General features: G+C 40.6%; 2 protein-coding genes across 6 annotated transcripts in view; one reads left to right on the top strand and one right to left on the bottom strand.

Annotated features, from left to right (window-relative positions):
• The window catches only part of L3MBTL3 (L3MBTL histone methyl-lysine binding protein 3), a 134,232-nt gene that overhangs the window by 47,397 nt on the left and 69,459 nt on the right, over nucleotides 1–17,376 (top strand). For all 5 annotated transcript variants that reach the window (XM_075554562.1, XM_075554563.1, XM_075554565.1 and 2 more), the window contains 2 exons: nucleotides 2,424–2,575; nucleotides 16,315–16,391. In XM_075554562.1, coding sequence (XP_075410677.1) covers nucleotides 2,424–2,575; nucleotides 16,315–16,391 — 229 coding nt within the window. The remainder of the gene's footprint in view (nucleotides 1–2,423; nucleotides 2,576–16,314; nucleotides 16,392–17,376) is intronic.
• LOC142453334 (cytochrome c oxidase subunit 6B1-like) lies at nucleotides 422–826 on the bottom strand. The gene has a single exon (XM_075554567.1). It carries the CDS (start codon nucleotides 770–772, stop codon nucleotides 512–514), a length of 261 nt encoding a protein of 86 aa, XP_075410682.1. The 5' UTR covers nucleotides 773–826; the 3' UTR covers nucleotides 422–511.

Raw genomic sequence — 17,376 nt, 5'->3', positions numbered from 1 at the left:
ACTAAGTGGTTCCCTCCGAAGGGCATCCCCATCCCTCTCACTCCTAGTACTCTTCACAGGAGGAGCGATGTTAACAGTTGTTGTGAGGCTGTCAGTCCAGCAGTCCAAACATCTGATCAACTGACCCAAAACCAAGTTGAATTAGGTCACTGAAGACATCTGTGTGACCTTGTGCACTTTGATTTTAGGAACAAATGGTGATAATGTGCCAGATTATTATTTTTAAATGCTTTAATTGAGAAGATAGCTTAGTTTCTGGAATACATGTACTGAGTTGCCAGTCAGTCTTCTCTGCTGATTTCACCCCAGCAGGAAGGTCACTTAGGTGGAGACACAGCGGTCTCCTGTCGCTGCCCCAAGTCTCCTAAAAGTTGTCTGGTCGTGAGTTCTATCCAGATTTGAAGACTCGTCCTGAGCTGCCTTCTTCTTTTTTTTTTTTCACACGTGTTCAATGAGGTTTTATTAGTAGGGAAGTCAGGAGTCAGGATCCCAGGAGAGAAGTGAGGCCAGTTCAGATCTTCCCAGGAAATGTGCCTTCTGCCCGGCGGTCATCCCAGGCGGTCACCCAGGAAATGGGGCAGAGGGACTTGTACATGCGCTGATACCACTGACACACGGAGACGTCGCCCCCTTTGGCATTCATCGCCTTCTCACAGCGGTGGAAGTCCAAGTAGTTCTGCCAGCAGTTCCTGGTTTGGTTCTGGTTGGGGAAGCGGCTGTCAAAAGGCGCAGTTCGGTAGTTCTTGATTTTGGCCTTGATGTCTTCTGCCATGGTGGTGACTCCTAAAGCGCGCCCTCAAATCGCAGGCAGCTCAATGTGACCCTCAGACGCTGAGCTGCCTTCTTAAAGTCTGTGTGTTGGACATTAATTATGGGCTGTGGGTTTGATATCTAAGAGGCAGTTAATTTTCCTCTTTCTAGATGCTTCTGTTTCAAAATCCCATAGCACAGTTCCACTCAGTCTTACAGGACTGCTGTGAGTTGGAATTAACAACAATAGGTTTGGTTTGGTCTACTGCTAAGCATACAGATACGGTTGGTTAGAAGCCTGAAAAATAATTGTAAGAGTTATACATATAGATTTTTGTGTCTGCTTCTTCTGTTAGGGCTGACATTTCCAGATAAGTATGCTTATCTGAAATTATGCAATTACAACTATAATACAGTTGATAAACATAACATCTGTTTGCTTGAGATAGAATAGTGTCTGTACACTTTAATCTGAACACAGTTTTTGGTTTGTTTTTTTTTTCAAAGAAGGGTAGACATGGATGATAAATTATGATTAGCAAAATCAAAATCTTTAGTTACTGAGATTAGAATTTTTTTCCCCACAAATCATAGAGGAAAATTTAAATTTTATTACACCTCATAGACTCTTGCTGAACTTTTATTGTTTTAGTTCCAAGTCCCAGATGACTGAGACTGAGTGGGTTTCTTGATCTATACAGGTGGTTTTAAGAGCTCTGGTGGCACAGTGGGTTAAGCAACGGGCTGCTAACTGCAAGACCACTTGTTAGAAACCTCCAGCCAGGAGAAAAATAAGGCTTTCTACTCCTGGGCGTCGGGATTGACTTCATGGCAGTGAGTCTGAGGTTTGATCTTTTTAAGTACAGGTTATTTTAGTTGATTGTCTATATGTATTCATAGCCAGTTTTTTGTGTACTTGTTTTGTTGTTGTGGCGAAACAGAAGTATGCAAAACAAAATACTCGAACTCACTGCCTTTGAGTGAATTCTGACTCACGGCACTCCTGTACGGAGTAGAACCACCTCCTTGGGGTTCCATGATTTTAAATCTTTATGAAAGTAGACAGCCTCGTCTTTCTCCCGCAAAACAGAAACCCAGCCCACTGCACACCAGGGCTCAGAAGCAGTACAGGTAGTATTGAGGGAGAGTTGAATTCAAAGAAGCGGCAGCCTTTCCTCTATGACGATGACCTTTCTGTGGAGCTCTCTCTTGAGACGTCTTTTCAGAAGGGGAATTAATTGTACTACTGGCGCATGCACATTTTCCATGTGAATAAGTGCCTGCCTTGTGCGAAATAAATTTGTGGTTGATAGATGGTTAAGGAAATGAAGGAGAAAAAGTGAACTTCATGGTGAATAAAACTTGCCTAACTAGAATTATTTTCCTTCTATGCTATCAAAGCACAAGCTAAAATTAATTATTTTAAACTCTGTGAGGTTGTAAATGCTTTAGTTGGGAGCTTAGATAGTTAAGTGGGTATAGTGGTAGGACATTACAAAATTGTTTTATTGTTGCTTGTTGGAAAGCAACCATACTGTGAAATTGGCACATGGTTTCTAAGTCATCTGAACACCGTAATGGATGTGGGCCTTTGAGCAGGAGGTGCTGAGCGGGTGGAGAGCTTGCTGTTACAGTGTGTGCTGACCTCTAATGAAATCTGTGTGTTTCTGTAGACAGTGATCCCTTCAGGCTTTCGAGTTGGCATGAAGCTGGAAGCTGTAGACAAAAAGAACCCTGCATTCATCTGTGTTGCTACGGTAACAGATATGGTGGACAATCGCTTCCTGGTGCATTTTGACAACTGGGATGAGAGCTATGACTACTGGTAAGGCGTTTTCTGTTGGTGTACACTTTTTAGATTTAATGTTTATACAGTGTTTAATGTTTATGTGTAATGTTTATGTAAAAGCAGTTATCTTTGTCGAGTCCAGATATTTAAATTCTTACCTATTCCATACAGCATATGCTTCTTTGTCTCTCTCTCTCTCTCTCTCTGAAGAAAGGGTAAAATACCACAAATTAAACTTAATTCTGTGTGTACATTTAAGTGACATGGATTATTTTCCTTAAGCAGTATAGCCATTCTCACTGCTTTTCCGAATCATTCCACCACTGTGAAGATAAACTCACTGCCCCCTAAGAGTCTCTTCTAGCCTTCAGGTTGCTGTTAAGTTGATCACATGCAGATAATTACTTCAAGAGCACAGTGTTCAAGGCAGACATTCATTACCCAAATAAAGTACTGTTTGACTCCTGCTACTGATCTGTCAGTTTGTTTATAGCATGGCGGCCTGCTTGTTGCTCTGAGGCTTGAAACTAGGTCATCAGTCTTACAAGCACCATAGTGGACAGGACTTAGGAGAGCTTCCAACCAAGACAAACTAGCAACTAAGGCCTGGCTGTCTTCCTTGACAGCACGTATGACAACTATTCATGTAGACTTTCCTGCCGCAATAAACAGTATTCAAGTTTGTAGCGATAACATGCACGAGAAGTTCAGTATCACCTGCCAGGAAAAGGTTAGGAGCTGGTGGCCATCAATTGCTCAGAATCAGGTTCAAGTCCAGAAGAGCTGAAATACTACTTTGAATGGATTTGATGCATTGGAAGGGAGCACTAATGACCAAAGACAATAAAAGGTGTTGGGGTAGTAACAAGGACATCATACATGAAGAAAGCCACAAGGTCATGAAAAAAAACAGGAATGGGAGAAAAGACCGTATTGAATATCAGAAGAGGCTTTGAAACTTCCTTTTGAATGAAGAGCAGTTAAAGTGAGTGAAAGAAATGATGAAGAAAGTATGTTCAACAATTTTCAGAAGGGGTGTGGCAATTACATACCTTATATACTCGTGTATAAGCCAAGTTTTTCAGCACATTTTTTATGCCGTTTTTGTGGTAAAATTGAGTGCCTGGCTGGTATTGGGGTTGACTTATACTCGAGTATATATGTTAATCTCTTGACTTGAGGAAAGGATTGAGCCTGGCCTGTCAATCAGGTCACAACTTGATGACCTTATTTGGAGGTGTGATGGAGATACACAGCTCACTGGAGATGGGACACACTCAATCTCTGCATTGACATTCCTGATGACAAGACACATGTAGATACACTGATGGGAGGAAAGCCTCGGAGCTGGAGGAGCCCCGTAGAGCCCCAAGCCAGTGCTAAGATGCTTCCACCACCACTGGATCCACAAGACTGGCCAACGATCTCCTGTACTCAGCGTCATTGCATGTGTTGTATGAGTCTGAAGAGGAATTTACAGACTGGTATCAGACATGGGCTAATATCAGACATATGAACTTGATCTGGGATGGGATGTTCTTTGATATACAATTCATACACACATGAGTGTCTATGAATTGTTTCTCTAGTGCACCCTGACTAACACAGGGGCTTAAGAAGTGTATAGTGAAATGTGAAAGGACCTGGAGTCAGACAACCAAAAAGGAAAACCATGCTTAGCATTTCTCAAGCTGAATAAACTGAGGAAAATAGTCAAGTCTGGAATTTCAATATTGAAGAATCCTGTGGGCCAAATATTGAATGATACAGAGAACATTACAACAAGGTGGAAGGAGTACAGACACTGTACCAAAAAGACTTGGTCAGCGGCTTTAACTGTCATAGAAGTGGCATATGATCAAGAATTGATGGAACTGAGGAAGAAGTATAAGCCGCAATGAAGACATTGGTGAACAACAAGGCTCCAGGAATTAGCAAAATACCTGTTGAGATACTTCAACAAATGGATACAACATTGGAAGACCTCATGAATGTCTTTGCCAAGAAATTTGGAAACTAGCTACCTGGACAACAAATTGGAAAACTTTATTTTTGCCCATTCCAAAGAAAGATGATTCAGTGGAATGGGAAAATTGCCAAAGGATATCATTAATATCACATTTTGAATTATCTGCAGCAACGACATCATTCAGCAGTACATCTATGGCGAGTCACAATAAATCACAACAGACTCAGAAAAGGATGTGGAACTAAGGGTATCGCTACTGACTTTTGGATGGAACATTCTCAAAAGCAGAACACCAGAAACATGCTTCTCTGTGTTTTGTTGTCTTTGCAAACCCATTCATCATGAGAGTCATAATAAACTATGGATATCATTGATGGTTCATACATGAAATGTCAATGTTTGAGCATGGCTTCAGGGTGTAGGTTTTGGTAAAGTTTTAAAGATTATATTATAGGCGTGGTTCCACGGGTCATTCCACCTTGGTGGCCCCAGAAAAACTGAATTTCATGAGGATTTGAAATTCTTTTATGTATTTTCCTCCTTCTAGGATTCTTCTGTATAAGATTTTATCAAACCTTTTAGCCTGGGACCATCCAATTTTTGTGCTGTCATACCCAAGGCAGCAGTTGTTCATGACGACCGTTAGGCACAATTCCAGTTCCTCCTCTGACCCCTGACCCTACTTCCTCTGATGCTGCAAGCATATAGAATCTGATCTTTGTACTTTGGATGGCCATTTGCAAGCTTGTAATACACAAAAAGAACTAGGAGTTAAGACGGAAACACTGAAGCCAATATTCGATCCACATGGCATGCATCTCTTACGTAGTCTGTTTCACGTCAACTTGATGCTGTGTAATTAATTGGCTTCTTCTAGGTGTAAGAATTAATTCCTGTGCACCCTACATTCCTGAGATACATCCAGGCACATCCACTCACACTTAGACCCTCATTTAGGGCATCTGATATCACGGTCTAGGAAAGCATTCTAAGTTCGTTGGAGTGGGCTCACATGTTGCACTGCTAACCACAAGGTTCAGCAGCTCAAAACCATTACCCTCTGTGGGCAAAAGATAAGGCTTACTACTACTATAAAGATTTACAGTCTCAGAAACCCACAGGGACAATTCGACTCAGTCCTCTAGGGTCTGTATGAGTTGGAATTGTCTTGATGGCCATTGGGTTGTTTTTTTTTTGTTTTTTTGAGTGGGGGGAGAGTTCATAATATTTTGCCTAGTAACCAATTTATTATTAATATATACAGATGCTGTTTAGTCATTTCAGGTTCTGGATATACTACAAAAGTTACAGGGGTAATGTTTATAAAGCTATGTAATTGTGAAATAATTATCCTAATTAAAGCCCTTCTGTGATTAAGCATTTGAAATAATGGTCTTTCTTTGTAATTCATGCTCGGTGATCACTATATTTAGGTTCCTGTTGAAAGGCAGGCACTTTAGAGAACAGTGCTGTGAGACAGTATTGCAGAAAAGTACCAAAGATCTTTATAAAATGTGGCTAAGGTTATAGTATCAGGGGAACATAATTCAAATGAATATTCTCAAGTTTCAGGGAAGCTTGTTTCTTGACCTTGATGTTTGGTGTGAATGTATTTGAATATTGAGTATACCCATCATAATTGTCTTAACTTCTAAAATTTAATTCTTAGATATTCATGAATTTTGCTTGTATTGCTTTAGCAAGGAGAGATATTGAAAGCCATTTACTCTCCAGATAGCTCAATATTTCATATTATATGTTGTACATGCTTTTACACAATTTTACAAAAACTATTGACAAGTAAGTCTCAATATTATGTCTTACCGAGTCACATATTTTAGAGCATTTTGTGTATTTCTTCTGAGCTTCTTTGTGTGAAGCTATTTGTTTCATAGGAGGAGGTCTTTTAGAAAAACTAAACATTTTGTGAAATAGGGAAGGTCTACACTTCAAATCATCACTTTTGTTTTCAACAATTTAGACAACTTATCAGACTTCCCAATAGCTTGCCCTGCCCCTTCACCTCTTCCCCTACACCCGAGTCTTTGCCCTCTTGAAGAATACTGTCTTCCCCTTCACCCAAGTTAACACCTTTAACTTCTAGCCTAATGCTTCCTAGATCTCTCTTCCCCTCCCACTCCTGGTAACCATCAATGTCTGATTTCTTGTGGTATGAGAGATATTTATCATGATTTTTTTCTTTATAATAATGGTCTCATACAATATTTGTCCTTTTGCAATTGATTATCTTCACTCTCCGTAAGGCCCTACAATTCCATTCCAAACCCTGGGTGTTCAGGCTATCTCTTGTTCCACTGATGGGCATTGAGGTCATTTCCATTGTCTTAGTGTGAATCGTGCTTTCATGAACATGGGTCTGTATATATCGTGTTGACAGTTGTCAATTTTAGGTATATGTATCCTGTGACAGGAGTGCCGAGTTGTGTGGTATGTCTATTCCCAGGGGGTTGAGGACTCGCCACACTGCCCTCTACAGGTTTACTGTCCCACTGCAGTCTAGGAGGGTTCCCATGCTCCGCAGCCCCGCTATCATTGGTGGTTTTCTCGGGGGTTTGGTTTCGTTAACTCTGCTATCAATGCCAATATAAGGTGGTACCTCGTTGTTGTTTTTCATTTGCACCTCTGGGTTGACTAATGATCGAGAGCATTTTGCCAGATAATTGTTGGCCGTATAGATCTATTTTCCTTGCTGAACTGTCTCTTCATGTCTTTTACCCAGTTTTATTTGAACTATTAATTTTTTTCTTCTTGAAGTGTTTCAGTTTTCTGTAGATTTTTGAGATTAGGTCCTTGTCTGATGCATCATTGCCAAAAATCTCCCAGTTTGGAGATTCTCTTTTTACTTTTGTGATGAAGTCTTTGGGTGCCCATACATTTCTTGTGTTTCCATTATGTCTGATAATGTGTTTATGCTATGTACCGGGGACCATTAAGTTAGTCTGTATCTTCTCGTTAATTATATTTATAGTTCTATGGTTAACATTTAGGTCTTGAATCCATCCAGAGTTTTGGTCTGTGAGGTATGGGCCCTGTTTCATTCTTTTACAAATGGAAATTCGATTTTACCAATGATATTTGTTAAAAAGATACCCATTTAATGGGTTTCAACCCTTGTCAAAATCAGTTATCTGTAGGTGGGTGGATTTATTCCTGGGTTCACTGTTGTGTGCTGTTGTCTATGTAGCTGTCATTGTACTAGTACCAGGCTGTTTTGACTGCGTGAAATTGGAAAGTGTGAGGCCTTCTGTTTTATTCTTAATATGAAGCAGTGTCTTGCTTACATATGAAGCTTTTTTATTTAGTTTGTCATAAGGGATTTGTATGAAATAGACTATTTCAGGCATATATGGGTTAGCGGGACTTCAGAAAGCTTGGAAAAATGGAATTAAAAAATAATGGAATTTTCCCACAAACTTTTGGAAACCCTCCCATAGAAAAGTAGCAAGAATAGTAGCGTGGTCCTCACATGGTAGCATTAACGATGATGCCTTATGCCTAGTCTTGTTTCCACTGTGTCCCACACCTTAAATCTCAGCTCTACAAGTGTCCAGAAATAAGTCCTAGACACCATTTTATGACCTAAATATAAAAAATAGTTTTCTGTTGTTTAAATATAGCTACAATGTTATTATCATATTTAGGCATTTTTTTTCTTTTAATGTATTTTCATTGCTTCAAGTTCAAATCAATTCCCCCATTGTGGCACCTGTGTTGTAAAGACGCACAGCAGGTTGACGTGTCTTTTACATTCTCTTTGTAAGTCCTGCCTATGTTATCCCTCTCTTCCTTCCATTTTCATTGAGAAAGTTGGGCCATTTTTTTCTATATTTTTGGCACACTCTGGGTTTCTGATTGATTATTGTGTGGTGTTATTTTACCATTTTCTTTTGTGTCTTTTATTTCCTGAAATTTGGTAGGCTTTGTTTCATTTGAAATTATCTATATGTAACTTGAGTGGGTGAAAATGTTTGAAATTTAGAAATAATGTAAAACTACTACTAATCAAGCATGAGTCTAGTGTTGTGTGTTATGTATTTTGATGATGACTTATACTGAGACAGTGATTAGGATCCAGTGTTTCCTGAAATAGGTGATGCTAATACAATAACTAGAACATTGTAAAATAACTAAGCCTTTTGCTTTTAAAGTTCTGAATCTCTTGGGGAAGACCACTTTTCTTTTACTGATTTAAATAGAATGTGTGCATGTTACGAGTTATTGTTATATTTGTAGTCTTATAACTATTAGTGTTTCAAAACAATAAATTGTGTATTTGACTGTATATTTCTCTGAAAAAAATATGGCTGGGGGCACAGTTGCGAAGACTTCCTGGAAATATCCAGCCACCTAACAGGAGGGGTTGCTGGGTTAAAAGACCACACTTCTGTGGGACTTGCTTCGTCAGTTGGCAGAACACCGATCATGAAAGTGTTTTTCATTTTACTTCATGAACCTAAGGTCTTAAAAGCTGTGAGTGGTCCTCCAAGATGTAACTATTGATTTTTATTCAGTCAAAGCAAAAGAAATGAATGACTTAAGGTACTAGTTCACAGGAATTATAACCCATATAGATGGCGCCCAGCTATTACTACTGACCATTCTGACAAGGGATATAATAGGAGCTCTTGGATAGAATGGGGAAGTAATATAGAATAATATTTAAATTTCTAAATAGGCCCAGTGTATTGGACTGATAAGGACTAGAGCAGGAGTTCACAACCTGTGGGTCGCGACCCCTTTGGGGCTTGAACGACCCTTTTACAGGTGTCGCCTGATTCCTAACAGTAGCAAAATTACAATTATGAAGTAGCAACGAAAATAATTTTACAGTTGGGGGGGGGTCACCACAACACAAGGAACTGTAATTAAAGGGTCATGGCATTAGGAAGGTTGAGAACCACTGGATTAGAGGGATCCCCAAGAGGATCACCACAAGATACCCTTTGCAATTGGAATAGAATCTACTCCTAGAGGTTAGGTAACAGTGAAATAATAGATTGGGTTCTAAAATAACAAGTATCGTCCATGAGTAATATGCTCCCTAAAAAATGAACTACATAGACCAAATTGTCGACATTCACCCAAAAGCAGAGAGCAAGCAGGAAGGGGAAGCTAGATCAATGCAAACAGAACAAACAGAATTGAAAGAATGAGAGTGCTGACACATTGTGAAAATCGTAGCCAATGTATGAACAGTTTGTGGATCATTCCTTTACGGTAACCTAATTACCTTTTGACAAAGCTTTTTAAAGAGATTATTGGGGCTGCTACAGTTCTTATAACAGTCCATACATCAGTTGTATCAAGTATATTTGTACATACGTTGCCATCAGTATTTTCTAAACATTTATATTTGAGCCTTTGGTATCAGTTCCTCTTTTGTCCCTCTCACGCTTCCACCCTCATAACCTCTTGATAAGGTATAAATTCTTATTTTCATATCTTATACCACCGCTGTCACCCTTCCCCCACAGTTTTCTTATTCTCCCCCTCTGGGTGGGGGTGTGGTTTCATGTCAATCATTGTGATCAGTTCTCCTGTCCTCCCTCCTCTCCCCACCTTGCCCCTACCCTCCTGATATCATACTACCATTTCTGTTCCTGAGGGGTTTATCTGACTGGGATTCAGCATGCCGTGAGCTCTTATCTGTACCAGTGTACATGTTCCAGTCTAGCCCGAAGTAAAAGGCAGTACTGTGGTCATGATAATTGGCGGTGAGGAAATCTCAAGGAACCAGAGGAATATTGTTTACGAGGAAAATTGTGTTTCATCGGAGCTATTCTACTCCCGGGTTGACTCATCCCTTCCTTTTGACCCTTCTGTGAGGGGATGTCCCAATGTGTACAGATGGGTTTAGGGTCTCTGCTCCGTGCCTCTCATTCTCAACAATATATTTGTTTGTTTGTTTGTTTTGAGTCTTCTGGTGCCTGTTACCTGATCCCGTGAACACCTCATGATCTCACAGGCTGGTGTGTTTCTGTGTGGGCTTGTTGCTTCTCTGCTAGATGGCCGCTTGTTTAACTTCAAGCTTTTAAGACCCCAGACACTATGTCTTTTGATAGCTGGGTACCATCAGCTTTCTTCACCACATTTTCTTCTGTACCCATTTTGTCTTCAGCCATCCTGCTGGGATGAACATCCCAAAATGCTAGGTTGCTAGAACTAAATGTTCTTGCGTTGACAGAGGGCTGAGCAGAGACCAAAAGTCTGCCCATTACCTCAATGTATTGCCATATGTACATAGGCCAAGACCTCTATTTTTATGATTTAATATGTTTTTATATGTATGCACTATGTTTATGTCTCTATCCATACCTGTGTTCCCTAGATTGTTCTCTGTTTCCTTTTAACTTCCTCCATCATGCTTGTCCTTCTTCTACCTCTTAGTAATTCTTCTCAGGTAGATTGCTATTGCTCCAACACCCCTAGATCTCTGCGTCCTCCTAGTGGTTGATTTGAATTCCCTAGTTGTTCCCCTGTCTATGGTGTTGTTTGCTCACGCTCACTTTCCCTACCACCTGCTCTCCCCAAGACCCTCCAGAACTGTCGGTCCGTTTGCTTTCCCCTCAGGCTTGCTTCCCCTGCCTATCTTGTATAGGTAGGCAAACCAACAATACTGGATGGAGACGAAACAAAAAGAAGACAAATAAAAAATAAATTAAAAAAAACACAAAGATTGAATGAAAAAGGAAAAAAAATAAAAGTAACTAGCAAATAAAAAAGAAAATGCATAAATAGTAGGGGAACCTAAGTTTTTATGTAAACGTTCGCCTAAATGATAGTAAGATATTTAGGGGATGGGGAAGTAATGGAGAGTTCCAGATACATTTGTCACGGTCATTTCACTTGGATGCCAAATTCCTAGGGAAGAGGATTTGGGGTTCTTTTTTAGAAGGAGTAAAACTTTGATCTATTTTTGCTCCGATTTACACTGTGATGAGTACAAAATGTAATTATTTTTAGGATGCAATGTGCTTGAGTGATTCACTATTTACATGAATCATGCAAACTTTGTCAATTGTTACAAAGATAATTCAGCGCATTCTTTTCCTCAACAGACAATTAAAGCACACTGAAAGATTTGAAATGCAGTGAAATTTCTTCAGTGTTGTTAAATATTTCATTCTTTGATCTTTGAATTCTATAATTATTTTTATCTACAAAATTACTTAGATATGTATTTGAGACTACAGATGGGTTATCTTCCTCAATTTAATATATGAGGCTTTTTTCCCCCCTCTGAATTGGATGCTGGTTTTATATAAGGGGTATTTGAAAAATGTGTCTTTGTATATTTGTGGTACTACATGCTTAGTTGTGGTCGTTTTTCTTCATTCGAATGAGGAACATTATGGAAATGTCACATAGGACTGAAGAAGGTATTGTTTATGAAAACAGTAAATATGACATGAACAGAGAGCTCCCCCCTGGTTTCCGTGGGGCTTTTGTCCATGGAAAGGGAAGGGCTTCAGTGCCCAACTAGGTGACTTCACAAGCTCTGAAACCGTTCCTGGGGCAATAGGACTGGGAACGAATTTGGGGATAAACAGGAGAAATCCCCGTGTAGAGTTTAAGGCACATAAAGGGAGCCAGGAGAATAGCGTACTGAGGTCTCAGTTAGCCGAGAGTTCCCACGTTAGGTTTAAGGAGTGGGAAAGGCCAAGAATCTTGTATTTCTTCATAGAGTCCGGACCACTGTCAACTGAATCGAAGAGATTTTAGGGGTTTTCTTCTCTTTGTTTTTTCGTTTGCTGTTGGGTGAGCTCTGACCCACTGTGATTCTGTGGGTGTTAAGGGTAATTGGAGGTGTCTATGGATGGATTTGAAGGCACCAACCTTTCTGTTAGCAGATGAGTGCATTATCGTTGTACTACCCAGGGACAATTCTTCAAGTAACTTTCTTGAAATGCTCTTGACTTGCTGCCTAAAATTGCAGAGCCCAATGGGTGCATTAGTTTTGTGACTTAATTAATTCCCTGACACTGGGGAAACAAAGATTGTTTCCTTTTCATCCTGAGAGCTTAGTAAAATCACTTGCGCTCTTAGGAGTTTCATAAAATGATAGTCTGATTGCCTACTTTCTTGATTATTCTGTCATAAATAGACTTTTTCCATGCATCAGTTCTTTGTTTCTGACCTTTGTAAAAATGTAGCGCTCTAGTATAGCTTTTATCTTAGCAGCTTTCATGAATAATTCACACCTGTGAGAGCTGGGGACAGGGTTCGGGGCGGGATTTCATGGGCTTCTGTCTTGACACACAATCTAAAACAAAGAAGCTGAGAGGTCCAGAGACTAACTTCTTGCCAAATCTTTCACCTTTGTTGCAGTTACATACCTTCTAGGAGCCCCAGTTCACAGAGAAACCCAGTGTACCAGAATGGAGTACTGCGCCCAGGGCTGCTTCAGCCTTGCAGTTGTTCATTTGTGTAGGCCCCTTGTTGCCACCACTCTGCCAACGCAGCCCATTTTGGGGTGTCCCATTTCTACTTTTGGGCACTAGATGGGACGAAGATGACCTGCTGGTGTTTTACAACAGTAGCAGAAGGGATTTCACAGGCTTCCAACGTTTGAATGAAGAGTCGTTTCCCTTTTGAAAAGTAGTTCCCTCTATTTTTACCTTCTTTATGGGCATGGCTTCATTTTTTACATTAAGTGGCAACATTGATCCATGTCTATATATTGCTAAACCCTTACTTAACATTCAGCTAGTACAGGAATGAGTGCCCACTGTATTTTCCTTAATGACTGCGCAGAACGCCTATAAAATCAGATCACATAATACTCAATGTTCTTACTTTAAAATAACCATAGTGAATCTCACCAATCATTTAAAGTCTCCAAAACTCTGTGGTTTTATTAGGCTGGGAAAGAAGCCATTAAAATAAATAGCATTTTATTGTTTTGTTTGCAAACGAGGCTGTGTATAAATTAGCACCTTTCTCTGAAATAAAGACAGTGCATCGTGATACATAGCCAAAATTATAGTCTAGAAAAAGATTTCTAAAGTTTTAAATAGAGCTCCATAGCCTCATTTATATGATATGTAACAAATCGTATCTCAAGGAATTATACATCGCAATGTCTTCTGTGGAAACATATGTTATATGAAATTAGTATTGGCTACCCCAAAAAAACCCACTAGGCTTCCCTGCCATCCTTTCAATCCCAGCTCACAGTGACACTACAGGACAGAGTGGACCGTCTCTGGGTTCTGAGACTAGAATCTCTACAGGAGTAGAAAGCCTCGTCTTTCTCCTGAGGAACAACAGCCAATGGCTTCAAACTACTAACCTTGTGGTGAGCAGCACATTTGTAACCCACCTGTTATTGGGACTGGGTATTGACCTCGTAGTGTTCATTTATTATCTTTGCTGTTGCTGATATTCGCAGCACGCATGCATGTGTGCTCCAAGTCTATAGGGGATAGGGCATTGTGAGGGACAGCAGGTAGGTGAGAGCTGGTGAATAAAGGATTGGAAAAAGGCAGACACCCTGTTGCTGTAAAGTTAAAGCTATTTCAACTGACATAAGTTAGGAGGCAGTCATCAGCAAAGCCATGTCTTGTCAGCTCACCATGTGGTAATTCCCGGAGCTGCTAACAGGAACACTTGGTTTGGCAGTTGGTGACTAGAAGCTAACCTCATTCACTCAAAACACTTCTTAGAAAATTCTTTGTTTTACTACATATAAGATTTGTTTACTCTCCCACCACTGCCCTTTCTTAGTTTTTTGACTTCTTGTTTACCATCTAGAGAGCTCTATTGAGATTTCCTGATCTCTCAGCCTAGATTCCACAGGCCTGGTAAATAGGGCAAGACGTAGTTACCCAATTGTGTTCTATTGAGGTGTGTCCATGTGTTAACAGCGTGTCTTCTCAATTTGATAATCAAGTATTTTGAAGAAATGCTAAAATCAACCATTTGAGACTGATATTTTATATTCTAACATCACAGTCTTCACGATGCTGAATCACTCTAAAAGGGAGAAATCAGATGCTGTGTTTTTCTGAAATGTTTTGATCTTGGTTGGTTGGTGCTGCTGCTATCTCGTTTGGTCTTTACTTAAGCATGCCTGTGATCCTAGGACATACACACCCAACTTTTTATTTGAGATTGTAATCGCATGGTGCATCTCTGAGAGCCTATATGTGAGTTGTACATTGCCATGATAAGATCTCACGTTCTTATGTTGTGTTTGTCTGGCAAAATCCAGTCCTGATGGACGCCAACCTTCTTGCTACCTTACGCTTGTAACTGAGCTGCATCTAGAGGACGCACATGACCGCTAACCCCAAGGGGACCCTTAGCCTTGCTCCTCAGGGCTACTACAGCTCCCTGTCTATTCACCCACCCAGCTCCCTGTCTATTCACCTGTCTTGCTCCTCAGGGCTACTACAGCTCCCTGTCTATACCAGATTTTCTAGGTACATCTCACACTCCTTTTCTTCTCACCCATACGTTTCACAGTTCCTCCCCTGTCCTCTCCTCTGAAACCTGCTACATACTTCATTGGGAGAAGGAAAAATAAAAACCCAGTCAGAGCACACTTCCTCGATGTCTACCCGCTTTCCTGATCTATAACATAGTCTGTGCCTTCTTCTATGTGTCACTGTGGGTCATGAACCCCTGCTCCTGCCTGAAGGGCCCTCTCTCTCCTGTGCTAGATTACGTTCCCACTGACCAGCTCATCACGCCCCTCTTGTGCGTGCTCTGTCCAGCCCTCTCGGTTGACTTGTTTCTATCAGCAAACACGCATAAGAAATGTTTGTGCCTTCTGTATGTTGTAATCCCTTAGTCCTACAACAGTGTCTTGCACACAGGAATTCACTATATGTTGCTTGAATAGATGAGATACTGCTTTTCAAACCTTTATACTGAGCTGTTTTGAAGCTTAGAGAAAATTTCCAAAGCAGAACAGAGAATCCCCATGTTCCCTCACCCAGCACCTTCTAAAAGCTCCCAACCTAACACAAAAACAAAAACCTCTTCTCAGTGTCAATAGCATCTTTCTGTTCTCCATTTCATAAACCAAGCCCATAGCAACCAGCCCATTGCCGTTGAGTTGGTTCTGACTGATGACACTCTCGTGCACGGCAGTAGAACTGCCCCAGCTTTGAAGGAAGCAGATTTGACTCTGAAGCAGACGTGTTGCTTGTTGAGATGAGTAATACGGAGAACGATTTTGGTTGAGAGCCTTATGTGCTAGAGATTCATGTTGTTAAAGAGCCTTTGGCCTGGGTGGGGGGGGGGGCATGTTGACTGGCGTATCCCTTGATGGACAGATAAGAGAAACGAGTGGGGAAAAGAAGGGAATTCTCCGCTTGGACCTTGGCTCCGCCATTCTGATGGGCGAGAGGGTATGCCTGTTGTGTGAATGGGATCGAGCACCCTGTTCTGTGTGCTTGCCCATAGGAGTGCTGGAATATTTTAACTTGCCAGTGTACCCACAGTCTGTTTATTTTTCCATCCATCTTTATGCATGGACATTCTGAATTGCAATGATATCGAATCATTTTTTTTAAGTGAGAGTGAGAAAACTGCTGGTGTCAACTCCGTGTGATGACGTACCTAATAAAGATTTTCTAGGTACTAATGTGTTGGAACAGTAAACAGTCCTTTGGTTTAGGAATGTTAGCATTCAAAATATATTGGCCTGCTTATGTTAAAGAGAACTATATATGTGCTCTTAATGTATTCACAATGTATAATTAACATTACTTTTCATTTTCTTACTACTTTTTAATATATCCTGGTAATTAGAATTTTAAATTTATGTGACCTACAGGTGTGAAGCATCTAGTCCGCACATCCATCCGGTTGGCTGGTGTAAAGAACACCGAAGGACTCTTATTACTCCACCAGGTTTGAGGGTTGTTGTTTTTTATGTTTGTGTCTAAGACTTTTTACATACTTAAGGAAACGGCAGGCATTTTCTGCAAAGGGCCCAGTATTTTAATATTTTAGGTTTTGAAGATGATATGCCCTCTGTCCTAACAACTCTCACTCAGACTCAGTTGTGACAGGAACGCAACCATAGGCAGCATGTACAGGTGTCCCAGTAAAGCTTCCTTTATCACAGTTGGAGGCTGGCCTGCAGGCCAGCGTTTGCATTCCTGTGATCTCTCTTGAAGCATTTTAAGCACCGTGTTAATTTAGAACAGTCTCAACTTTGGTCTTCTTGGAAAATTAAGTTCTGTTTAAAGAGATCTTTCGATTCTCAACCTGAAATACATTTCTAGACTTTTTATTAGTTTACATTTTAATATGTGGCATACCCATGGAAGTGAGTTATCTAAAGGTCTGGCAAGTGCTGACAAAGATGAGGATGTTAGGAGCCGTTGAATCAGCTCCCACTCATAGTCAGCTCCTGCACAGCACAATGAAAGTCCTGCCTGGTCCTGCACCACCCTCACAGTTGTCGTTTGAGCCCATTGAGGCCTTGCTCCATCTAGTTTGACAAAGATACAGGGGATTGCAGTTGGGAATGGAGAATTCCACTCTGGCAAAAGCACACTTCTTCCCATTGAAGCAAGAATTTTAAGATGTAAAATTTTACCAAGATTAGAACTTGCGTCTTCTTTTTCTTCGGTTATGACTCCAGATCCTAACATAGATTTTTGCACCTGTGTGCCAGGCCTTCCTCTCTGTTCTCCGAAATTTGCAGGCGCTTCACCAACCTGCCTCTGGCCGTAGAGTCTTCTTGGCTTACTTACTTCCTCTGTGATAGGTAGCATTAGACCTGCTGTCAGAGAGGATGTTTTCAATCATTTTGAGCTTTCTTTTCAGGTGTTAAAAAGCCGTTTCTGTGGCTTCATCATAATCAACACTGTTTAGTGTTTTAGCACGT

This window comes from Tenrec ecaudatus, chromosome 7, assembly GCF_050624435.1.
Source record: "Tenrec ecaudatus isolate mTenEca1 chromosome 7, mTenEca1.hap1, whole genome shotgun sequence".
Classification (NCBI taxonomy): Eukaryota; Metazoa; Chordata; class Mammalia; order Afrosoricida; family Tenrecidae; genus Tenrec; species Tenrec ecaudatus.
Note: the sequence above shows the minus strand (reverse complement) of the source record. Positions and strands in the feature narration are given on the sequence as shown.

Coding starts and splice junctions, on each gene's coding strand:
- LOC142453334 (XM_075554567.1), bottom strand. CDS start 772: ATGGCAGAAGACATCAAGGCCAAAATCAAGAACTACCGAACTGCGCCT.